Source organism: Halyomorpha halys, unplaced genomic scaffold (assembly GCF_000696795.3).
Source record: "Halyomorpha halys isolate HHAL.00 unplaced genomic scaffold, Hhal_1.1 Scaffold263.1, whole genome shotgun sequence".
NCBI lineage: Eukaryota > Metazoa > Arthropoda > Insecta > Hemiptera > Pentatomidae > Halyomorpha > Halyomorpha halys.
This window is the reverse complement of record NW_027105032.1, coordinates 933,251-960,678: the sequence shown is the minus strand read 5'-3', so window position 1 is coordinate 960,678 and position 27,428 is coordinate 933,251. Positions and strand designations below refer to the sequence as shown.

General features: G+C 31.1%; 1 protein-coding gene across 4 annotated transcripts in view; it reads left to right on the top strand.

The window, feature by feature from the left end:
* The window catches only part of LOC106680472 (POU domain, class 2, transcription factor 3), a 135,989-nt gene that overhangs the window by 90,270 nt on the left and 18,291 nt on the right, over positions 1 to 27,428 (top strand). For all 4 annotated transcript variants that reach the window (XM_024359257.2, XM_024359256.2, XM_014420208.2 and 1 more), the window contains one exon: positions 2,928 to 3,017. In XM_024359257.2, the coding sequence (XP_024215025.1) occupies positions 2,928 to 3,017 (90 nt within the window). The remainder of the gene's footprint in view (positions 1 to 2,927; positions 3,018 to 27,428) is intronic.

The following is a 27,428-nucleotide window of genomic DNA, read 5'->3' as shown; positions in this document are numbered from 1 at the left end:
GCAGCTGAACACATCCTACAAAGCCGGGCTGGTATAAAACATTTCCAGAGCTTTCTCTGTTCTTTTCTTCCTCCAAGACGACAATACCTGGCCAGGTAGAGGAGCCAATTTATTTACGTGGGCGTCAATTGAATCCGCCTCCCGGACAAAGAACCCCTGATCCGATTCGGTGGGGTCCGACGCCATGTTGGATGTCACCAACAGCTCTCCTTATCTCCCGTCGTCCGGATTAATTCATCTCTTCTGGTAGAGGATTGTGGGGTTCAGGGGTTTTGGGAATGGGGATTAAGATCTGGTCATTTATACTTGCTTACTCTTCCGATCAAACACACGTTTTGATTACAACATTAACATTTGACAATAGAAATAACCATATCGGGCAATATATGCACCATATTCGACCTCGTTAACACAAAATAGTAAACATTATATTCTGTTTACTATTATCAGTCCTTAATAACTATTTGAAATTACAGAAATTAACTTGAAGAAGTCCTTTTTTTCATTGTTAACTCTTTCAGTTGAAATTTTTCATTTGCAATAAAATATCGAAAGATATGCAGGATATTTTTTTCTAACTCTTAAATAAATTTACAACATTCAATAAAAAAGGGCTGAACTAATCCACAATTTGTTAAAGGTTAGAAAAGACCTTCGATTCCATGCTTTTACCACATATGAACTGAAAACATTGAACACTTAAAATGTGTAATAACATAAAACATAAAAAACATTTGTAAGACCATTTTAGCATTAAAAAAAAAGCTCTATTATAAAATTTGAAAAATCGAACAAACAAAATTACTCTTTTTTTTTTTTAACAGTTTAAGAAAAGCAAAAATATTAATTTTATTTTGGTATCAACTAGGAATATTTATGTATTCATTTTAATGTTTAAAATTGGATACGATTTTTAAATTATTCTTTGTAATAATTAAATAAAAATATTCTTCTTGTTTATGCTGTTTTGTAATCATAGAGATTTGGTGCCTCTCTGTTTTGCCTGTATTTTGATAAATTTCTGAATCATTTTTTATAAATGGTTTCCTAATTCTTATTTAAATATTACAGTATAGCCTAATTTTGATAATTCGTATAAACGGTTATTCTTAGGCCCAATTATTTATTTGGTTGTAATAAAAAATCTTGTGCTCCTGCTGAGTTGTTCCAACCGAACTTGCACACCGTTAGAAGGGTAACCAGACATCCAACCCCGGTAGTAAACACAGACTGTTTGCCGGTGACATTACAGATTGAGGTGGTAAAACAAGGAAGGCCCCGGTGTGTTGAAAGCATCTGTTCGTGCTGTCGTGGCAGCTGGCGGCCTCCTGAGGGTGGATCAGGTTGGAGTCGACTCATTGGTGACTGATGATGTGCGGCGGACCGTTCCAAACAGTTCGGTTCCATCGGTGTTTCTTTTTCTTCAGATCTTCAAGCTTCTTCAAGAGAACCTTCCCGATTGAATTGTGAGAAACTATCCGAGAAGAGGAAGCTTGAAGGTTGAACGGTTAAATGAATTCCTATCTTACTACTCATTTGGAATTCCGAGCTAAAAAGAAAATGGTATCCGTAAAGACATTAATTTATTTCTTTTGAAAAAACCTTTTGCAGATAATCTTGCAACTCGAAGACTTAATATATTCTTAACTACAAAAGTTCATCATCTTCTGCAATTAGAATAGTCTGCATTACTTAATAGCTTACACATTATTATTAACAAATAAAATTTGCTGCAGTAAATGCGTACTAGTTATTTAGTCTTAAAACACTAAAACATTTTCAAACAGTACAAAACGCTTTAATGCCGTTAAGAAAACTATTTAGATAAATTTTCATAAAGTTAACGATCTTTTTTTTATATTCAATAAAAATCGCTTTAATGGTCTGAGGTAATTGCAATAAGGCAAACATAGTGATAGTGATTTTCAAAGTATTAAAAAATAATAACAGTTATTTTAATTGGGTTTACAGAAACCTACGACGTATGGAAATTTTAGAGACTTTAATGCTCGAAGAAGTACCGAGTTTCGACAATGCTCTTCTGCTGTCAGGATGGTTGAATGATACATTAAAAAAACCAATGTTTGAAAGGAGGATTTATACATGGAAAAAACTATGGACAACACAAAGGGGGAAAAATAGAACCCGCTGTGATCACCAAATCGTGCGAGAACGTCTACCCTCGGCGACAATGGTTAGCTGACCCTTCGGCATCGGATAACTTACCTGCACTCCCGCTTATCCGTGCGTTGGTGTCTCCATCGTCGAAGACCGATTAATCCGCGAGCTGTGACAGATTTGCCCTGATTTCTGAAGGGGATCTCTTTTAGTGTTTAGTGTCTCGTAAAAACTATTAGAAAAATTGCATTCGACGGCTTAAGAAGATGGAAACTTTTAATATAATAAGTGAAAGTATATATAAATTTTAACTACAATAAAACCCCACTTATACGTCTAGACTATAACATAGCCGGTTAATCCGGATTGCACAAATGAAAAAAATCCAATTATAATGTAACTCATATATTAGGTAAAAAATACAATGCAATGGAATTTGGATTTGATTTTTTTTTTTTTTTTTTTTTATGACAATGGAATTTGTTCTATCATTTAAAACGTATAACGATTTTTCAGTTTCTAAAATTACTAAGTTATTGTTTCTCAGCGATTTATTTTCTTTTTACCCTCGCTTTAATACAAGGGACTGGTAAGCGGGATACTACTCTAGTTACATAACATTATTCTTAAACTGAAGAGTACTGTTGTTGAATTTACTATTTCTGTCTTGTAACTTAGTTTTCTATTTATCTTGAGTTGCAATATTTTTTTAAATAAATACAATCAGATATATTTTAAGATGTATTTTAATGAAAATAAATATTTTTCCTTATAATAACTAATTTATTATTATTATTTTTCTTTTTTAGGAAAAGTTGCTTGGTTAAGGGATGCTGATATCTGGAGGCAAGAGGAAGAAAGGAAATCTGCACTCCACGCTAGGCTTGGAATTACTACAGGTAGGAAATTTATTCCATTAAATATACTAACAATATTATATCTATTAAAAAAATTCATTAGGTTATAACATGTGGTAAAATTAAGCGTATACTTAAAGTTCTGGTTGTTCCTCAAATATTTAATTATTTTCATAGATATATTACCTTAAAAAACTAACACAAAACTTAATTAAGTTCACATTACTTATGTAAATGACCGGATAGCAATAAAGTGATAATAATAAAAACTGAATATTGATAAATTTAATACTTTAAATGTTAACGTTGCTTTGTTTACATTTTACAATGAATATGTTCAACGTTCTTACAATTTTATGTTTAAAATTAAAATCGTAACCATTAATTTTCCCCGATAATCTTTAGAAGTTTCATACAATATCCTTCTCAACATTCTGATGCAAAAGGGTACGAAATTTTATAATTAATTCTCTTTTATAGGTTTCAAATAGAAGAAGAATATATTTAAATAATTTCATTACAGTTAATGATCAAATCTAATACAATTTTCTATATATAGAATAGAGTAATAATCTTTTAAAACATTTATGTATTAGATAAGAAATCCTGGGGGAGGAGGGCCGAAACGTCTAAGGGATATTTTAAATATATATCAATGTTAAGTAAGATGTTATGTTCACAAAATATATATGCAAATATATCATTCATTATTATTAATTTTTTTTTATATTGTATAATGTCTCAATTAACGTTTGTTATAAATTAAATACAATTTCACCTTCCTTAAATAATTCAAACAGAACCAGAGTGGCACTGATGTACTACCGTGAAAGTAAGTGCGTTGCAAAATAATATAATTACATCAAAATTTTAAATTTGTTCCTATTATTATTAAATAATATACAGCGAGAATCAGTTCGGAAAGTTATTATGAAATACAATTCGGAGTTAAACATGGCGGAACTGAATTAACTAGTGAGTTAGTTTTTATTTTTATCAAACCAACCGCCATGAAGTGTTACGAAGCTGCGTTTAATACTAAAATAATGGAAGATTGCCAAATTAGCATTGCATTAAATGGCAAAATGGACTCCAGTTTTCCACGATATTATGTTGAGGATAATGAGCTCATTATTGGATCAAATGGTTGGAAACATATTACAAATGTTGAAAACTCTATCTGCGTCGCCATGTTGTTGGTTATAAACAATAATTGTTTCCAATTTGCAACGAAATACAAAAAGTAATATAATATGATGATATGTACATCTTTTCTTAAATTATATTTATAGACAAATCACATTTTTTTTGTTCAATAAAAAATGTTGCAACGTTTTAGGGATCTTACTATGAACAATTTCTATAATAGGTGTATACTTAATAATCAATTAAATAAACTATTGAAATATTTTCAAAGTTACTCTGTAGAGAGTGGTTGTATGACGCACTAACATTTAATGATGAGGTTTCAACTCGCTATCTTTAAAATTAAATTTTTAATAATCTTCTAAAGTTAAACAATAAAAAATTAATTCTTACTTATTATTTAATAAAATTGATACAAAGTCAAAGTAAGAAAAACCTAAAACAATTTAGAAAACATTTTTAATAAGCTTTTAATGAACTTCTTCTAGCCCATTTTTTTTTTTTTTTAAAGAATTTTAGAAGCATAATTTAAAAGCTAAAAACAATAATAATCTTTATAAGAAAACTATACAACAGGCACTAATTGTACTATACTTAATTGGTGCAATAATAATATTTTTAAGATCTCGTACAATAAGAAAAAAAAATTTAATGTTTAAATAATTTTCATTTTACTACTTAAAGTTTAATTTTTACAAAGGAGATTAATAAAATGTTTTTGAATACAATTAGGATTTTTAGCTTGATTTTAATATAAAATTTATAAAAATATTTTTAAAAGATTTACATAAATTGTTTTATTTAAGTGATATTTGTAGACAATTTAACTTCCTTTTTCATTTTCTTATTTCTTGTACGGAATTCAATTAATTTTAAAGTGGTAATTTAAAACATTTCGTAAAGTGTATTTTTTTTTTAATTGATAATAAATATTTCAACATATCATCCATGCCATGTATACCACTTTTTAAGATCTTGCACTATGTTCTAAAAGATAAAATGTTTTCGTCAAAGTTGGGTCAAAGTAATTGTAATTATTTTGCAATTGCTGTAATTTGAAACTTGAAATATGAAATTAAAATTTTGATTAGTAATCTTAACTACTTGCTGAATCACTTTAATATATATATATTAATTTTTTTTTTTACATTTCTTTCAAACGTATAACTCCTCCATTGCTAATTAAGATCTAAACCGTATATACGTAGGTGCTGAGAGATAATATTCCGCCAAGTTACTAAATGAAGATATTTTTCATCTTGGGTATAATAATATTCATTATTATTCATGTTTTCTCCCAGTCTCTACGCCACATTAGTTCCTAACCTTCTGTAACTAATCACCGAATAGGTGAGCGGTATCGTTTAACAGTCCATTTTTTTTCTTTTTCGACTTGTGGATTGGAAATGTAACTACGGGTATGGATTTGTGTAATTAGGTACGGATTGTTAAATTTGTTCAGCAATTGATAGAGATGGGGAATAACAAGGTTTAATTGCTAAATGATGAGCGAGTACTGTGGTAATTGTAAAATTACAAGTATTATCTATTGCCGTTAGTTTTATTGTGATTTAATAGATCTTTATTGTATTGAGGGCGTATCTGTGTGATGCAGTAGGTTCGTCGAGGTTCGATTGCCTTAGTACCTTAGAAATCTTAAAATTTATTATTTAATACTAATTAATAATCACATTGATTCTTATTTTTGTCCAAAAAAAGGGTTCATAAAAATTATTGAAATTAAATTTAAAAATGTTGAAGGAGGGCTTTTATAAATTATGAATATTTGTGAAAAAGAGGGGATTATTTGTACAAAAAAGTTTTTAAATTCAAGATATAAAAAGTTTTATAAGTAATCAATTTAAAAACAAAAAATTTTTGAAGTTGTTATGATGTTTTAATATTTAATTTATTTTAAAGATGTGACATGGGCAATTAGTCAGCAAATAAGTTTTTAAAAAAAAGGACATCAATATTTAAGGTATGGCCAAAGATATCAGTACGTAGTTAAGGAAATAATGTAATTATTATAAAAACAAAAAATTTTTATAGGTTGTCTCTAAGAAAATGACCTGAGGGCCGAAGCGTTAGTGAGTTTTTAAAAATACAAGTTGAGAGTGATATGGATCAAAATTGTGTATGTTAATTAAAAAATAAGTTTTTTATTAGACAAAAATTTGGTAAAAAGTATGTTTACACCGACATTTTTCCTGTGACAACTCCTATTAAGAAAATTAAGTGTAATCCATCTCCGTTGTAAACATACTTTTTAGATTAAATAGCATTGTTTACACTTAATTTTCATTTTTCTCTCTAAATATTCACGAAGAAGCAACCGTAAATAATATTTCATTAGTAATTATTATCATAGAATAAACAATTAACTAATACAGAACTTCATTGCAAAATTAACTAAACCGTAAATCGGCGCTGACCCGCCACTCCTGCTCTCCGAAAAGGGCATTTCTTCCTTTAGAACATTTACTTACTACGATTGTTGGTCGATGTACTACGACGTTACAGTCTCTCGATGAGTGATCATAACACCAAAAATAATTAGAGGATATCTTGTCTTCCTCACCCACTGTACCCCATGTAAAAGGATCTTTCTTATGTTTCCTTAAAAACATTTACTAATATCGAGTTAAGTACCCTTAAAGAGAATAAATATATTGTGCTATATTAAAATAATAAAATATTAGCTAAAACTAAGAATTGGTATGAAATACATATAGCTTACAACTAAATTAAAAAAAATTACGGAAAACTTAAGAATAATACTTATTTGAGTATGTTTGGTTAAATGGGTAATAGATAAAAACCAATAATGGATTATTAATAGTTGCCATATTTAATATATTGTAGCAAGATAGTCCGAGGGGGGGGGGGAAGGGCTGTCAATAAAGGTACAAAATAGTAATAATTAATTATATTGACCGCCACCCGGGATATCTTCCTAAAATGAAAAAACTAGTTTATCGTTGGATGTTAGTGCCGTAAAATCCTTCTTAAACGGCACTCCGGATTAACTGGTGGTAAAATAAAAATAAAGTGGTGGGATTAACATTGATGAAATACAACCAAATAACTAACTTTTTGACTACAATACAAATTTAAAGATAGCTCACTTAAATTAACTCATCTATCTAAAGAAATATATATTTTTTTTTATTTATTTATAATAAATATATTATTTAATTTTTACCTAATGTATGAATTAAATTAATATTTGAGTTTTTTTTTTTTTATATACTCCAGAATTAACTATATATCCCAGTGAAGTCTTAGTCGGTCCTAGGAGGGTATACAGAGTTCAACGGTAGTTGATATTCTACGATTAAATTGATTATTGATTTAAGCCTGACTTAAAATCATAAGCTTCTGAAACTTTTAAGTACACATAAGAAAAATAATTTTTACAGATAGATTTATACATATTTTGTAATTTACAAATACCAGCAACTTTAATTTATTGATTTAGTTCTACTTTAGCCAAGGTCCATCTTGTCGGATGCGTACAGACCACGCTGCTTCCTAGTATACCAAAAGGACTTTCCTCCATAAGAATATCCACACTTTTTGCAAGGCAACGGCAATTCCCTAGAGGAATTAGTTCTAGAGGGACACACATGTATGGGTGTGTAATTAAAATAGCTATATCGCGGTGATGCGACTTCTGCATTACACACTTTTCTTATCCTCCGGCTTCATAAGTTTCTTCAAGACACCACTCGGAATATCTTCACTTCAATTAATTTCTTAATTGAGAGTCGGTCCGGTAGAGGGCGGCCGGCCGATGTACCCTGGGAATCGGGTTGTCCTGCCTGAGTGCACCCTCCCCTCAAAACCTTAAACCCTAAAATCCAATTTGAATAAAAGGGCCACTCCGGACCAAGTGGTCTTTATTTAAACTTAACCGGATTCCCATCCCCCGTTCCCCTTCGGACCTCTTGCGCCGCTTCAGTAAAATATTTGTTCAGGACTCTAGGTAGGACTGTATCTCATCTGAAATTTATATGTTCTTTGCTGCAAACCTTTCTTACTGAAGGGCATTAAATACAAAGTTTGAAGAAAGATGTATTACTTCATTACTAGTAGTATCCCGCGGTTTCACCCGCCTTCTACACCTCATAAAAACAAATATTATGTTTGTTTAATTTGTGATATATCATTATTATCATTACAATGTTTTTTTTTTAAATTTCAAATAGATTTATATTAAAAAAATGATATCAGTATAATTATTTGTTGAGGAAAACGTCACTTAAAGATAAAAAACGAATAAACAGGATAGAATGACATAAGATCCTTCTACTGCAGAGGGGACGAATCAATTTCCTGAAAACACTTCGTATACCTAACGATCACTTTTATTACACAAGGTCCGTATCATTTATAACTGCCTTGTTTTTTCCCGTCCAAGATACTCGAGTAATATAGTTGTGACTGGACCTTGATATATGTCGTACAACTGGTGTGAGGGTGATAACCAACAGCAGTCACTGAGGGGTGGTACGTGGAAACAGGTGGGACACGCGTACCTGTCCGCACGTGGCGGCGCAACCCTACCGCGACAAAGCCACTGTCTCAAGTCTTGAGCCGAAGGGTTAGGGCTCCATCTTATTGTAATAGGGGCAGGTTGTAAGGGGTTGTATTTACCACGTGCTGTAGTACAATGGACTCCTGGCAATGATCTTTTAAATGTGTGAGGTTTGACAAGAAGGGGTCTTGTATAAAGACGAACCCTAATTGATCAATCTTTTTTTTTTATCTTAAAAACACCAGCTTCTAAAAATCTAATTAAAAAGATGGAAATAAAATATAACAATTTTCATTAATAGGTATTTAAAAATAAAATAAATTTTCTCATTATTGACTTTATTGAATTCGATATTGACTTACATTAAAGCATATGGGTAAGAATGTGATCCCATGGCATAGCATGACTCTATTGGATTTATATCAATAAATAATTTTTATATAAGTCTTGACATTTAAGCTCAGAGTATTTGTGTAGATTTCATCAAAAGTTATTTGTCTTTATTTTTATCAATTTTAAAACAAATTTGTTTACCGAGTGTTAGTGATTTTATGTAAATGCAAAGAAAAAATACCATAAATAGCTCTTATCCGGAGTAGCATTTTAAGCAATAGCTGCTTATTTTGACATTTTAGATTGTAAATTAAAAAAGTTATATTTTAAACATTGTCAAAAGTGTTAGCGAATGGGCAAAAATTAAAGAAATATTTTTTTCTTAGTTCTGTTTTGTTTCTATTATTAAAATCAACAATTTTCCTAACCTAAAGTTGATAAAAATATCAGTCATATATCGTCAGTTTGTTAAAGGCTAGAAGTTACCGAACAAATTTTGTCACACTGATGCCTTTTCTGCATATAGATGCTTTAAAGTAATTTTAGATTAAAAAAAAAAAAAAAAAATGAAAGATCATGGAATAATCAAACTTTAAATAAAATAATCCTCATGGTCACCATCGGAAAAATGAAGTCATTTTTAATATAATTTCTTTTTTTTTTTTTAATATATATAACGCGAAATGATTGTTTTAAATCGGTGTTATTAGAACATTAAAAAAATAATTTGGTGTAGTTATGGTTAATAAAGGCCATTACTGATGTGAATTATCAACTAGCGGTTAGCTCTAAGCTGAGAGTCGAACGATGAAGTTGCAGAAAGTCTCTGAGTGTCGTAAGAGCTTGAGACAAGTGAGTACGGGGATAATTTCCATCTAAATGTCAATAGAGGGTGGGAAAATATCTTCAGCCAATCAGAAGCTATTTCTAATATTATAATTATTATTTAGTCAACATTTTTGAGGACTAGATTAAATATATTTTATATAGCGCGTAAAAAATCTGCTTGTTTTTTTTTTTATTTAATTTTTTTTTACAAATTGGGTACTTTTTAACAAAAAATATTACGTAGTTGTTTTATGCGTTCTGTTTATTTTTAATAAATATATTTCTTATTGACAGATTTTTTTTTTTAATTTCAATTGTAGTTACTCTATCCAATAGCGATCTGCAGTGTATTTTTTTCAAATTACAAAATTTTATTTAAAAATCGAAAATGCCGTTTAAGTATCCATTTTTTTATTAAAAGTTAAAATTATCAGAGAGAACAATTACCTTCTTTATTAAAAATAAGGCAATAAATTGTCACTGTTATATTTAATTATTTTTAATAAATTGAATTAATTAACTAATAAATTCAATTAAATAAAGACTGACTAATAGATAATAAGGCCAAGCTGACAGGGGAAATATTTTGACAGCGGAGAAAGATCGCGTGACGACACGAAAATCTCTACAAAGGTGGACAAATTGCGCGGCTAATAATAAATCAGCCTTCTCTTTAAGAGCTTTAGTGAATAAGTGATTCTTTCCATTGTATTATATAATAATAATAATAATAAATTATTATCTTGTAAAATCATCTAATTTAGTACACAATGGTAATAAAGATAAAATTTACGAAAAACTTATTATGTATTGTATATAATGCCGGAAATTTTCGAAGAAATTATATGATTTATATAAATCATCGTAAAATGTCTTTGAAAATGTTATTAATTTTATGATGAGTTATATAATTCATAATATTTTTGATATTGGTTTGTTATCATAAAAAACCCTTAAGTTAGGAAGTGTCAAATCAAAGAATCAGATGTTATATCTATACAATATTGGAAATTCAATTTTTTTTTTCAATGCTATCGAAAATGTCTTTAAAAATTTTGATAATCTTAATTTGGGATTAAGGACAAAATGCCATTTTTATTTATATGACTTCGTTTTAATGAAAATACCTACTCAGAGGTAAGATGAATCATAAAAAAAAAAAATCAATTATTTAAGTGTAAGAAGATAGTCCAGGTTATGGCCAATCATCAATAATTATCTTACAAAACTAATTAAGGATAGTAAAGCTATTTTTTATTTTTTGGTTTTATGAGCAAAAAGCTTACGGTTGCTATTATCTACATAACTTCGCCAAACGATTTAATATACTTAATCTTTAGATTAATATAATTAATCTTCCTAATAATGATTATAGAATGACTATAAAAATAGATAAATTAAATAAATTAATTCAATGCAATCAATATAGTAGTTAATGTATAAAGTCGTTCAAATTCGTAATAAATTCGTTGTTTTTATTTGATTTTGAATTTCTTTATTTAAAATTATTAATGATTTTCGAGAGGTTTTTATGGTGTTGTTACGTTGATTTAAAAAACAGTTTATTTAAAATGAAATAGGATTTGGCTTGATCACTTGATTACATTATCTACTCGGGTCTATCGACACTGTCACAAAGCTAGTGAGGGCTATCACCACTGAGTAACCATAGTCTAGGATACAATCGATGGAATAAGTCAAATGCAATCTTTGTATTATTATTATTATTATTATTATTATTATATATATATATATATTTCAGATATGGTTCTATTTCAGCAAAGTTGCAATATGTATATCGTCACGTCCTATTATCGTTATTTCAATTACCTCGATTTTTCCCCCAAAAACCAAAGAATTTAATTAAAAGGTATTGGTAGAGATCTTGGACTAGATACATCATTTGCAAGAAATGCGGAATTCAATCTTTTTCTCCAGTTATCTGATTTTTTTTTTTAAAGTTGCGACTTTAAATATAAATTAAATATAAGTAAACTGTCTTTAGTATTCTACAGACAATGCCATAGTCCGTGAGGTAAGCGCAGTGCTTACCGCACAAGTTTGATTAAAAGGCTGAATAGCATTGCGTCGAGTTATGTCATTAGTCTTGGAAGAAAATTGCGCAAAACTGTCACAATGGGACAGCGCGTCGGTCTGTAAGGAGCTGAAAATATTTCGTCGAAAGGAAGGGGGGCTCCCCCCCCAATGCTAACATCAAGGGCGAGGATTAGGCCCGGAGTGGCATTAGTTTTAGATTTGACCGATGCCGTCTCATCATCCTTCCATTTCTCTCTCCCCCGCGAGCCGAATACCTTTAATTTTCTAATGTACCTTTAATGGCTCGCATCAGTGCTCTTCCACATGCTTCTTCCCGGTAAAATGTTGGGAATCTACCAGCTGATCCCGCATTCCTCGGGGTACTATTGCCGCATAAGGGACACCAGAAGCTGCCATTCTTCCAGGAGTCTTCAGCTGGCACGGTTCTCATAGCTAGCTAGCTAGGAGAAAAAAAATCCCGTTTATCTCAAGTCTCTACGTGATTAATCCGAGATTCCGTTACGAATTTCTCGGGATAATGTAATGAGTACAAATTGTAAGTACATTGGAGAAACTCTAAAATGTTCTGGTATCAACATCCTTAAAAAAATAAGTCCTTATTTTTCTTTGTTCCATATTCTTTTTTAACAACGTATTATTTTCGACATAACTTACGAAAAAAATAAAACTAAAAATAATAACTCTGAACACTATTCCTAGTGTTAGCCGAAAAATCCCTGAATGTTTTTTTCATTTATATGACCTATCGTATTCTTATTATTTATTTTGTATATTGTTAGTTTTATATTGTAAATACCAATAAATAATGTACTAATTATAGCCTATTCCAAATGAGTTTGGACTATCATCGAACTGGGCAAGGTAACGGAAAATTGAAAAAAATTTAAACAAACCTTAAATGTTTTTAGAATTTTAACAAATAGCTTTTATATGTGTTTTGTCCTAAGAGCCAGCTAATAAAACTATGTTGAGTGTCTGTTCCTTCAGATCAGGATTGCGAAACAAACTTTTGATTCCCTGACATTTCAGCTGCCTATGTAAAACAAAATCATCCTCTAGAGCTTAGGTTGGCCATGAAACGAAAAGATAATATAAAATTACTCGATATAAAAATACTTCGAAGTATTAAACAAAAAAAGATTTGCAACTCGTGTGTTTCGTAGCTAGTCCCCCTGCAAACGATGTGTGTTATTCATCCGATATCTTGCTTAAGTTGAATCCTACACTTTCAAACGACTAGCCGCCAACTTTATTCAGAATTCTGGATCTCCATTTTTTTTTTGTTAGATTGAGTATAAAACCACATTCTCGAAAACATAAATTTAGAAGTATTACTGTATTTATAAGAGTATTTTAATCTACATCATTAAATTGTCCCTACTTTGAAATATATATTTCATAAATAATATTGAACGCACATGAAACTAACCCCTTCCTGCGTAACATTGTATCGGCACGTGTCTGTCCACCCCATTTGGTACCTGACCCTGCGGTATCTTCTTTGACCACTCTTGGCGAGATTAAAACCCAACCGAGAGTGAAAACGGCTATCAAAATATTTCCTTTCATGGAAGGAGCAATAACGCTCTCCACCACCCTCCAGTTCTAAGAGCGTTATGGTTTCCGTCAAGCACCTTGTGGAGAACCACAGATTTCTGTCAAAAGAATTCAATATTTCTCAATATTATTTAAACCACCTTGACGATTCTGGGACAGTAAACTAAATAACAAGAGGGTTCTTCTATAATGGCCAACTTTCTATTTCTTACCAAGAACCATTAAACATACTATAGAATAACTAAATGATTTCGGAATGGATAAGTTATTCAACTTTGGTCCAGCTATGTACACAATATATATATATAAAGGTACCCCACGAAGGTGGAAATTCGGTATGATCCTGAACAGATGATGGCCTAAGAGGGGTTCCTATATTTCCATGACAAAGTCCGGCGTTAGTGGCCAGCGCAGGTCGAAACCATCTACATAGAAAAACAACGGGGTCTCGAAACTGTTTTCTTTTCATTTCCATTAGGCCCCCATTACATATCCTTTGTGACGGCCTCTTTACAAGTCATAGTTCCGCGCCTCTTCTGGAAAACTTATCCCATTCGCAATAACACCGCTGTTATTGTTCTACCTTTCTGCTTAGAATAGCGCTTTAGTCAGCCGTCCTTCGTGAAATTGTCCCTTTGTTTTTATTAATGCTTCGACTCATAACATGAAATAAACTTACCGTAAAAAATAAAATTGTAAAAATGATAATAATATTAGGATGACTTGAGGAAATGTACTTGCCTAATTTAATATCATTTTCAGTTCAAATTATAATAATTTTAATACTACAAAGTAAGGAGAATATGCTTATTGTTGTCATACTGAAAAATATTTAATTAGTTTATCATAATATGAAAAAAAAATTAAATAGTTACATAAATATCAACAACTGTAATAAATAGGTAAAAATCATGCTTATTGATTTTTGAAATCCAAAAACCATTTTTCTAAAAATCCTAAAAAAAAAACAGACTATAGAAATTGTTTGTATTTGTATGACGTGGTTCGACATTTTGTTGTTTCTAGTTATCTTTCTGACTCGCTAAAAATCATGAAATCAAGCTATTTGGAAATAAAAGTGGGTTTTGATAAACTTTATATCTGAAGTCATAAGATGTACTGATGTCTATTAGCACTCAAATCAAGTTGGATAAATATACCATGATATTTACGGAAATAAAAGGGTTTATTAATTTTTATCCTGCCCTAAACAGCATTAAAGATATTGAGCAGTCAGTGCTGAAAATATATGACTATTTTATCATTTCGGCCACCATTTTCTTATTTATTCTTATTTTTAAAACCAATATCCATGATCTTTTTCATCATAATCTTTTTCCCTAAATTGACATCACTCGAGTTTTTTTAATGAATTTTGAAAAGAATACAAGATGGCAAAAAGAGTTTTTTCCATGCTGTGATCTGTTTAGACATTTAGTATGTAGAAAAAACAACAAAAAAAATCAAAACCCGTCTTTATGGGAATAAGTTCCTCTTATAACCTATTTTCCTGATTTTATCGAACCTCTACCCAGCAGTGCAGTTTAACCACACCATCGAGTTCCTTCAGCATTCCAATTCTTTTAACTGTACTCTAGACCATCGAGAATAAAGTATAAGGAAGTTGTAGAAGGCCCGATGGATAAAAGCGTTTAACGTGGGGAGAGAAGGGCCAGTAGGGAACTTTCTCAGTCCCAAACTTAATGATTAATGGAGGCCGGGGGTTAGGAAAGTTGCGCAATTCACCCCCCCCCCCCTGTATTATTAATGTCCAGAGCAAGCGTTATATCCGAGATATATTTTTAATGATCCTACCATAGCCAGATATAATTACTTCCAGTTCCAGCGGCCAATTTCTTTTCCAGCCCCGCTAATGGCTCCTCCTATCGAGGGGTGGAAAATGGGGGAAAGCCCGATTGATAACTTATTGTTCAATTAATATTAGTTACAACTAATTGAAGCTGTCCCGAGCAAGGCTTTAACCGGCTTTGACGCATTGGCATTTTCATCGGAAAGGGAGAGATATGTGTGGTGTGTTTTCATTGTTAACTTGATTGATAGAGTCCACAGAATACAAATTCCTGATGTACCTATAGTTTTAGACATGTCAAACTCTCGTTAAAACGTTGTGTAATAAAATATTGCATCGTTTCACGTGTTGCTATGTTGACATTAGTGTTTGATATTGTCCTTAAAAACTAAATGCAGAAAAAATACAAATCAACGTTTAATCACTTGTGCGTTGAAAGGTCACGCGGATATCGCTTTTGTTCTAACGAAGGTTCGCATTCTGTCGCGTACTCTCAATGCCTTGGGTTTTTTTCACCCCGTTACCCTGAGGCCAGCCGATAATTCTCAGAAGTTGGAGGCAATCTAAATCCCAAGGGGCTACTTAGGCCGTAAACGTCTAAGCTATTGCCTTGGAGATCTAAGAACTCGTTAGATAGTTGCATGTTGAGTAAGGTTACGCTTATTGCATGGAAAATGTTCAAACTCATGGTAATTGAATATCATATTGGAGTATTGAGTTTAGGATCAGATTGTTATTGCAAGTATTGCAAATGAAACCCTAGCCGTGGTGCATGGTAAAGAGGATTAGAAGGATCTCTGCAGAGGATTACTACCAGAAGACCCACGGAGGGCAGATAATTATTACAAGGAGTATTAATTCAAGGAGACCAGTCACCTATAAGTGGATTTCCTTTCAGCCCTTTTATTCTTTACATATATGTTATAGACATATTCGTCAACTACTTAGATCTGAGAAACTTGAAGCAGAATATATTGAGAGAAAGAATCGAAATATCAAATGTGAGCAGAGTATACTCTATGAATTTTTACATAGAAAATTAAAAATAATTCTCCCTCATGTTTGTTTTGATAACATATGAAAAACGATTGTTTCATTAATTCAACATAACGTCTTTAAGTCGCAAAAATAAAAATAAAATTTCACTACCACACAATTGTCTGGCCGAAACTTATGGAAATTAAATGTAAGAGTTTAATTTAGTTGTATTATCTGGATACATCAAGAACCCTCCGATATTTATATCAGTTTATATATCGATCCTCCATACGATATTCTTTTATTTACCTCATACTGATCCCCTCCGTCGACCCAGAGGCAAAGATATACAAATACTTTAATATCACTGAGACGATATTTCAAATGGGATTTATTTGTAGAAGGAATAGAAAGCTGGGGGACTTGTCTTAATTGCTAGGGGCTGCATGGCCGACTGTAACCATGGCAACGATTATCTCGTCCCCTCAAATACTAATCAAGCTGGCCAATCGGCCGACAAACCGAATCGGGAACACAAACTCGATTCTCCTCTCACGAACCGTATACATAATCGATGTATCGATATTAATAATTATAAATATCAATAAAGAAAGTTCAAAAATATTTACCAACTGATCGGGATGAATTAAATCGGGGTGGGGTTATTATCTGTTAATCGAATTTACAATTGAACATTTTTTATAATTTTAATTTTCAAAAATTCAATTTTGAAAAGTTATTATGAAACTCAATAATATTTGATAGTAATATCGTCCGAACTCTGACAATGCGGCTTGGTCTTTAGGTTTTGTTGCATTTAAATGTAGTTTTTTAATTCTTTCCCCAATAAAAAAAAAAAAAATACAAAACTGAATATTTGAAGTCACTAATCAAAATTGATCAGAAATATAAATAAGTTGTTATATTAAATATATATATATATGTAACCATAATTCTATTTACTTTGGCTTTAACCGACGATATAAATTGAATGAATTGATACTAGACATCACAATTTTAATTTAGTAAAATAAATTTTAAAGTTTATATCAGTTAGGATCTCAGCTTCTCAATAAATATCTTTTATACGTCATTACGTTCTTGAAAATGTTCGTGATGTGAATAATATTTTACAAAAACCATTAATATCTCATTTGCATTCCCCTACAAAAGGATACTGTAGTAAAAGATAATTCGAACACAGTCCTTGAGACAAAGGGACCTACGTCCGATTCTCGCCGACAAGACAATTATATGGAAATGAATTCGTTTAATGCCGCGAGCATTGCCATGCATAATTTATTTTTCTAGTAATAGTTAAAACAAAACAGGATTAGAGACAATTACTTATCTACGGGGTTTGTGATAAGGTGCGGAATAAATTCTCTTTTTTCACAGCAACGACCATTAAAAATCGAATAAAGGAGAAGCACAAGACTCCTCATTGTGAAAGACAAAGTGAAACAGTCGTTAAAAAAGACAAAAGGATTAACATCGAAATAGAAGAAACTAAAACAAAAAAAAATTATAAAGAAAAGTGACTCTTAAAACAACAGTTTCTCGATGCGGTCATGAATAAATTGACATTATTCATTTTTTTTTCTTTTTTTTTTTTAGATTTAAAAATAATAAAAAGAGGTTTTGGGTAACTAAATGAAATTTAAAAGAGGGAAATGGGTGGAAAAAATACAATAAAAAGCTCGAGTTGATTAGGTGCTCATGGCTTAGGCGGGCCTTTGAACGTAAAGGGTGGATTAAATATGTATGGAGCGGTAAAAGAAGATCTGAAATATAAAAGGCTTTCTGTACAAGGTCGCTATGTATTATTCAGATAAAATTGTTTTATTCAAGCCGTTACAAACGGCCCTAGAACCTACGGATAACAGTCGTCAATCGGACAGATATAATTTAGTTTCTAGCATTATTAATACCATATATCTATTCAGAACATTTATGTTTTATGGTATGGAGTAATATAATTATTTACAATACTACAATGACACGGTAGGACTATGGAATAAAGCGGTCCAGCGGAACGCAAACCGTAATAAAATGTATCCATAGTAACATAGTAAGGGGCAGAAATATATAAATAATATCTATAGACAATGTAAATATAAAAGGAGAAATACAAGAAATAAGAAAAAAAATTAAACAACTGTTTAATGATAAGAGAAAAAAAAAACCGCAGAATATATTTTCTTTCTTAAATATACATATTTCTTCTGTATCTTAATTTTATGTCGTAAGCACTAACATATAAATATTTTGAGAGAAGATTTGTAAAACATTAACAAAATACAAAATCTAGGAAGAAAAAAGTAAATAAGGAATATAAAATTGAGATTTTTGTTTTTAAAAACAAACAAAACCCCCATTTTTCAAGTACAGGAAACTGTAGAGAAAAAAATTAATCCTTAAAATATAAAAAAACAAACAATTTTTTTTTAAACCATAAGAGTTTTAAATAGTCAGAAATCAAAACACAATAGGTCTTGATTAATTTTTTTTTTCTCTTCTTATTGAACAAATAACACCATAAGTATTCAAAGAAGTCACTATGCAGAGGTAAAGGGTGGGAAGCATTTGTCCCTAAATAATTAAAAAAATCATTGATAAATTTCTGTTCTAAAATTTCAGATTTGAGCTACAAAAGTTGTGGTAAAATATTTTAAAATTTCAAATTCTGCACTGTTATGAAAAATTAAAACACCTGATACTTGATATAAAAATATAACTTCCACACGATGTTATGTAAGTTTCATTTGTGCCTAAAAAGTGAGATCTTTTCTCTCGTTTTCATGCTTGCAAATATTCCAAAAAGAGTGAATACAAAATTAGAACCATAAGTTTGACCTGCGGCATAACTGGCCATTTTATAATGAGAATTGAATTCATTTCTCATTAACGACTGTTGTTATTAATTCTAATTACACATTATTAATTGCTCTTAATGGATATTTTCTCCGTAAATTGTTGTCATATCATGTCTCTTTTATTTCCGATCTATCGAATTCACTCCGACTTGATCTCTGACATCTGTAACGATGGACCAATTATTTCCGGGCTGTGTGTCCCGAGGGTTTTATATTGACGTGCGTCTCGCAAGGAAAGTCCTGTTGGTTCAGCGTTTTCTTAACGTAGGGAGAACATTCGAAAAAATATTCTATTAACGCATGATTAAGAATACTCCCCCTTCAATCTTAAATTTAAATTGTGTGTTACTGAAATGTGAATCGGAAGGATTATCTATGGTGCAATTAGTTTAATTCTTTCTGAACAAACTGCTCTATAATTATGTAAAATATGAATTTCAAATTTTATGCAATTTACATTTTATTTAGTGTATTTCTACCGTCGGATGATTCTGCGTTCAGAATATATTCCTGGGTTTCATTCAGTTTCTATAAAGTGAACTCACTTAGTTGGGGACAAAACCTGGCGGTTGAGCGTGATTCCGACCCAATCACCTTCTTGAACAACCGATGATCCGGAAACAGTACTTCTTTACTAAGTACTAACCCAATATGTATGCCTACATATGTCCGTTTCTCTTATAATTTTTTTTTTAATCCTAAATGTAAATTATTCCGTATTCAATGAAAGTACATAATGAACCTATAACAGACTCACATAGAGATATATCCCTACGACGTTAAGGATACGTTGGCAAACTGATCTGAATAGCGCCGACAAAGGGTTCGTAAGGTCTGCTATTAGGCCGGAGACCGGTCGATGAAGTTGTTCCATATCGGGACCGCTAACGATATCTGCCTCGCTGGTCAGGTTATATTTGAGTTCTTCGTTACTGAACGAATAATTCAAACTTAAGTAAAGGTTGCTTTGATAAGACAAAAACGTTTATTTACATAATTTGTTTCTTGTAACAGAACAAACTGCGTTTTTTATTTTATACAAATCATCAAATTAAATTAGGTTAGTAAACAAAATTATGTTAAAGTAATTATTTATTTGACTGTTTTTTGCTATTAATAATCAAAAATGATATTAAATGATTGTATACATGATGATTGGAAACCACTATAAAAGTTAGATTTTAAAGGTTAATATCTAATGGTGGTTATTATTGCACTCAAGAGTACTTGAAACTATTTTATATATTGACTTTTCTAATAATTAATAACAGAATTAATACATGCTGGAGTTTTGCTACAATTTGTTGAAGTGTGTTCAATAATAAATTTGAAACCTGTTTAACCTATCGCTTTGACCGCAACCCTGACCATCTTCATATTTTAAGTTATACGGTCAATTATATACATATTCTCTAAATTATTTGAGATAAATATTTTACCTCAACTTTTATAGCTCAATTCTGAAATTTTAGATCAGAAATTTACCAATGATTTTTAAAATTATTTAGGGACAAACGCTTCTCACCCTTTTCCTCTTTGATTACTTAAATCCTATAGTGTAATTTGTTCAATTTCTGTCAGTAATATGGATCTTAAAACCAAGCGAAAGCATGGTACATAAATTTTTAGAATATTTAGAGTAAGGAATTTTGGGCTCTACAAATAGGAATATCAAATTTGGCAAAGCTTGTGAAATAAATTTTGAATAAAAAATAGCGAAACGCGCATTATTTAAACGAATCTTTTTTAAATTATAAAATTCTATGATTAGGGGAATGTTATTGATCCTTCCGTTTTACTTTTAAAAAGATCTAAATAAATTAGTAGAAATAAAAGAACATTTTTCGAACCTTTGATAATGCAAAGCTCTATCTTATTATTTATTTCAATTTTCCAATTTTTTAAATTTACATTTTTGTCCATAAAAATAAACAAATCATGCAAGGATACTGTATTTGAAAAAATAAAACCTCTAAAGTTACCTAATTATTTTAGATCGCCCCTCAAAAGTAAGATTTTTTTTAGATTGTTTGTCTTTAAAAAATTCAGGACTATAATGCTGTAACATCTGTGAGTGAGCATGCCTTGATCCTTTTTGGTAGCCAACTTCTTTTTTTTTCTTAGTGTGTTTAGGAAGTCCCCGTTGATCTCATGAAGTATAAATGCTAGTAGAGTGCAAGCCGTGAGTAGGAACAAAGGAAGTTGTGTGTGTGTGTGTGTGTGTGAGAGAGAGAGAGAGAGAGAGAGAGAGAGAGAGAGAGAGAGAGAGAGAGAGAGAGCTCTATACGAGGGTGGGAATGGAATTAGAGCTGGGACAGTCACTAATGTAGTCATCTACGACCCCATCCCCTGAGAGGCCAGCTCCCACATCTACATCGACCTCTTCCTCTTCCAGAGGACTTTCACCCTCTCCTTCATTGTCTTATCGCTTCTGCCCACCTTCAGGATATTGTACCACTCCTTCAGTGTGTCTGTCGAGTCATTGATTTCTTCGGATAGGTTAATCAAGTCCAGGCAGGAAATCAAGATCAAAGTACTTTGAGTCCAGGTCCTGTAGACTTCGTTTCCTAAAGCCGTTCGAAAAAAGTTAATCTTATCGATAATCCTAATTTATGTGTAACTAGTTAGCAGCTTTAATTATCTATAGAGTAAACTAATATTTTAAATATTTTCGTTTTAAGATATTTTCCAAAAATTTCTCTCAGAAATTTTAAAAATTCAATCTATGATACTACGATTAACAAGTACTATGTAATATTACTCAACCGAGCACAGAAGAATCGCCGGACGTTCGTCAATCTTACTAGGAACAGATTAGAATTGCAAAAAGCCTGCTGCCATATAATCCGGGGGAATTTCTAATGTTATTATAGATTTCGGTAATTTTATTATATACTTCCGAACGAAAATTACAGACTAACGTAATTATATTTAATTTAAGTTCTACGAAAAGTTACTATAATGATTTATCCTTTATTTCTTCTCAACTCCTTCTTTTTAAAAAATTAAATTAGAAATATGATATGTTTTCAATGTTATTTTAAATGAATCACTTGGAATAATGCTAAATACACTAAATGTGTTTCAAACTAGGCATTTGTGTATAATAGGCAATTGTGTATAATAGTGAGTTACAAACCAAAATAATTTCAGATAATGCCAAAAACTATAAAAATAATTTTGATCGTTTCTCAAAATTTAATTTATTGTTTTTTTTTTATGATATAAAAATTGTACGTCTCAAAAGGTAATACTAATAGTTTAACTTATAATAAAATCTATTATTAAATTATTACCTATAATTAATTTATTTGAAGTAAATTTTATTCAAATAATGCTTTGATATGATTTTTTTTCTCTTTTCGATCACGAGTTTTATGTTGCCTTCAGATGAACCTACTTTTCCGCTGATGATAAAATAGTAATATAATTATAATAAGTAGACGCCGTAAAGTTTCTAATAATTATACCATTAACGCAAGGATACTTAGCAGATTAAAATCGCCTACGGTACTCGGCAACGCATCGAGGACAAACAATTATATATAATAAAAATTAATTATAAATAAATGGTTATATATACAAATAGCTGTAATGATTATAATAATTGATGTACACTGTAGCTCAAGGATATCTTGACTCATAATCTACCATAAGTATCATTTACACTTAAAAGTAATACGTTTAGTACATATTAATCTTCTTACAGTAATTGAAATTAAACAGCTGACTACTAAATTTATGGAAGAAAACATGAGTTCAGCGAATGAAGTAATCATGTAGTCGCTAAATCGATGTTTGATGTAAAAATACATATATATTCTTCTAGGCAAGTTTGTATTAAGAAAATAGAAAATATTTCTGTTTCGTAATTTATTTAATTATATTTTCAAATTCCATATTTATGAGCCATTGATTGACTTGGAATGATTATTTTTTTTTTAATTACGAACAATTATTAGCTATGATTGGTTCTCTGAGTTAATTATTTTGTCGTTAAATATTGACAGAAAATTATTGAAAGAGAAAATTAGTATCTTGCTTATTTAAGTTTAAAATAGTTTTCAAATCTTTAATATTTATGGATTAAAAAAAAATTTTCCAATTCGAGTTTTATGTTTCTTTTTAATTTTTAATTGATATATGAGTTAATATTAAAGACTTTTTCTTTTTCACAATTTGGATTAACCGTATTTCCCACCTAATCAGGGTTTTTTGGTCCTGTTTAGGAGGGATAGGTGGGGTTTTACTGTATTTACAAATACCCAAAGTTGTTCAGGTTTTCTTGGGGTTTAATCATTAAAAATGTTACGTCTTCGATCGAATGTTCCAACACGAGACCTTTCCACGATTTCAATGAGCAATCAAGTTATGAACGCACCCATCGATATATAGGACGGCATGCGATATCCGTCCCGTGCATGTTTTCCGAAAATATCAATAGGGCATAAATGTACTGACCTTTACGTCAATCATTGACCCGAATTACACCCTAATTATATTCGACGGCGGGCCACAAATGTCAGTCATAGCTGTTCTGTTCCCTCGTTTAGGGGAAATGGACCTTTGCAATAAGCCGTTAATATTTCATAGGACGCTACGTTATGTACAGTAGGACTTCGATAACCTTTTGTTTAGGCACGTGATGTATAGTCGGATCTTCTGTAAGGTTTAGAGTTGAAAAAGCAACTTTCCTATTATTTCAGTTGAAATAAACAACACTAAGAAAATAAATTATGAAGAAGATGGTCAATAATGCTGTCACAAGGGAAAAAAAATAGTTATCTATAGAAAATACATTTTTGATTATATGGTAGATTGATAATTGGTCTCTGGAACAGCTCAGATAAAGCTCTACGAAGTGGGACGAAACGTCGGTAAATAAATTGTTGAAAACTATTTTTGTTTTCTTGTGACCGCATTCCTGGCCCTCTTCTTTATAATTTAAATCAATACGGTCAATTATTTATATATATTAAGATAATAATTAGCATAGGTTGTTTTTTTTTAAATTTAATTCACCATCACTTTTTAATCTATTTTATGGGATATAAAGAACAAGAACGAAATTTTTTTTATATTAAAAAATAAGACGGAAAAATAAAGCTGGGCATTGTCTCTTTTTGCTTTATCTTGGCAAATATCCTTAGATTTCTTTTAACATTAAATTAATATTTATTTTTTCACATTCTAACAAGAGTCTCATATCACAACTGTTATACCGCCTATTAGATAAGCATTAGAACTATCGATATTTGGCCCTATATCAATTCATAAGATTTTTGGATTTGAGGATTCAAAAAATTATACAACACATGTCCCGTACCAAGAATAGGGTTGATGTTACAATCTCCCAAAATTAAAGCTGTACAATTTTAGTGATTTTATATTAATATTACTTATATAATTAATTTTTTTTTAGTGTATATTGTTTCCACATATTTTTATGTTTTATCAAAATCGTCAAAAATTATAAATAAATAAAAAAATATTAAAATTTCAAAAAGAAAAAAAGTTAATTGGTATTTATTACTTCTCAATTAAATTCGTTGATGATTCTTTTGAGAAATAAAATATAATTATTTAAATAGGGAGAAGATTTTTTAAACTATTAAGAGAGACAATTATAATAAATCACAGCCATAAAGTGTTTTATTTTTGTTAATTAAATTTACTTTTGCCTTGTAAAAGTTTTTTTTTATATACAATTGAGAAAAACAAGAAAAAAATTATTTAATATTTGGGATTTAAAATTATTTGAGTATTATCAGAATTCGTTTTTTTTCCGAAAATTAAATATCTAAACCAGGAGCTAAAAAAAATAAAATAAATAAACAGTTAGTACTTAAGGTTTTTTCGTATCCAATTCATATTTTGCGCTTTAATATAGGAACTGACCCTTAAGTCTCGAGTTTCTAGGTATCTTATTAACCTCGGGCCAACGTTGAATAATGGCAGTCGCTCAAAATCACCAAGAATCACCACTTTCCTGTTCCAGCAAGTATTTTGCATGATGCAGCTAAAACCTCGACTGAAGTTTCTCCAGGCTTATGGATTCGACCGTTCCTTAACGAGGCAGTAGAAACATACAGGCAGGCAATCAGTATACAGTTGGCCTGTCCGCTAATTGAATACCAACAAGACCGGTACAATATTTTGAGTCGCCTTCCGCCACGAAGAAATATTAGGATGACTCCGCACATTCTTGACTATTTAATCTTCCTTAGGTATCCTGGGTCCTTTGTGGGCCCGCGGGGCAGCACCCATCCCCTCGTGTTAATGATATAACGGGGTGTTGCCTTTCATCGTCGCTGAGATTAATTATAATCACTATCTTCTATTGATCGCTCCCTTCGCAAACGATATCGCTTATATAATTGTGGGAGGAGGGGAGTAAATGTAAATGTGTCTTGTACATGTACATGTCTTGACGAAACTATGGCAACATATTCCACAAATGAATTATATAATATAATCAAGTCTACAGAAATCTATAGGGAAGGTTTTGTACAACTCCGTCCAAATTGAGTTGGAGAGAGGAAAATTTATATGTGAACAAGGGTAATAGAGAAATGTTTTTTTAAAATTTAGTTTGAGAGTTGTTTTTTATCCATTTTTTCTTTATTTATTTTTTAGGTTCATTAATATCAATAAAACAGCTAAATCACTTTTCATCCATTTTCCATAAAAAATAACGAGAAGACCTAACCTTAGTGAAGAAGTTCTTAAGTTTTTTTCCTTACTAAGTTACAGTGTGGTGTAAATGATTATGATATCAGTTTTTTATACTCATATAATCAAAAATCTTATAAATGTTAGCGAAATCCTTCCACGAGACCCACAGACAAAATTTCACATATTTATCGTCCAGCACCCACGACGGAAGACTGTATAGGGGTCCAGATATGGATTACGTGGTGATGAAATTATAGTGAAATATTCATACAGTAAGTTATGTGGAGATTCAGTAGTAAGTATTTAAGGTAACATAATATAAATTTACAAAAAGTGGATGATTAAAGGACTGCAATAAAGGCGATATGCTACCTTGTACAATAGATATTCATGAAAATACTTATGTTTTTACCATTTTTACTCAAATCATCTTTACTTTAGTTCATTGTATCTTTAAAAAAATAAAATAAAAATATTTCTTAATGAGATATAGATAGTTGACCGCAGTTAGCATCTTCCCGTCCCCTTTACACGCCACTATCCCTGATGAAGACCAGAAACTCAGGTCGAAACGTCGGCATAAAATAAATAAATATTGTTTTGTTTATTTATGTTGTTCTTTGCTGACCGCACCTCCCGACAAACTTCTTCAAGGAAAAAATATTTCTTGTACAAGTCAAAATTCCTTCTATTATTTAAACCTCTTTTTACTCAAATTATGTGTGAATTCCACAGAAATCTAAATGATTGAGAAGTAACTGTACACATATTTGTCAGAACGGAGGAAGAAATCCTTGGGAATGCTAACTAGGAGATAAGACTGGTCCCGAGATGAGGGAACAACATCGAGGCTAATAGAAGAGAACTAATACAAGCGTGGCTCTCCACAAAGTGGTCATCAATCTCTTCGTGAGAGCTAGAAGGCGAAGACGGGGCCAGCAGGTGTAGCTTGGAGGCGCTAAAGAAGATGTTTAGTTAAGATGTAGTGGAGATGTTCAACTATATGAGGCAGGGCAGTTAAGCGATTACAGGTTCGGGTCCCGCTGACGGATGGCCAAAACTCCCGCTTTGTCAACTTCACTCTACTGATCGCTCTAACTGTTTCCAAACTGCTTGCTATTTATACGTCTGTATTAGTGGATACCCCTTCCAGCCCGATACGCGGCATGGATTCCCTGCAGATATATCTGCTTGAGTAGAAAACAATACCTTCAGGTTTTTAACATAAATTTGAGATGATGAAGAGATTCCTTGTCATTAAGATTCCAAGGATACTGGAGGCGAAACTCGTTAACTTAATTTGCTTACCCCATTAGGAATACTCGTAACACTAAGCATACTCCCATTACACAACAATTACATTGCATATAATTAGAACCACCCGGGGATTTTATTTTACTGCCATGAGCCGACCGAGACGTGCTCGTAAATTATCTTATTTAATTAGTTTATATAGATAAAAAAAAAAATTAAATTCATGTACTTTACATGCTTATGCACTTTACTCATATGAGCAATAAGGAAGCAATCAATATTTTTTTATAAACTACCTTGATATGTATTTTTTTAAATTTTACAGCAAAAGTCCAAGGCAGTGTGTTATCTGTGTCTTATAGTGATTTAAATTTCGCCAAAATATTGGTTGATTTAAT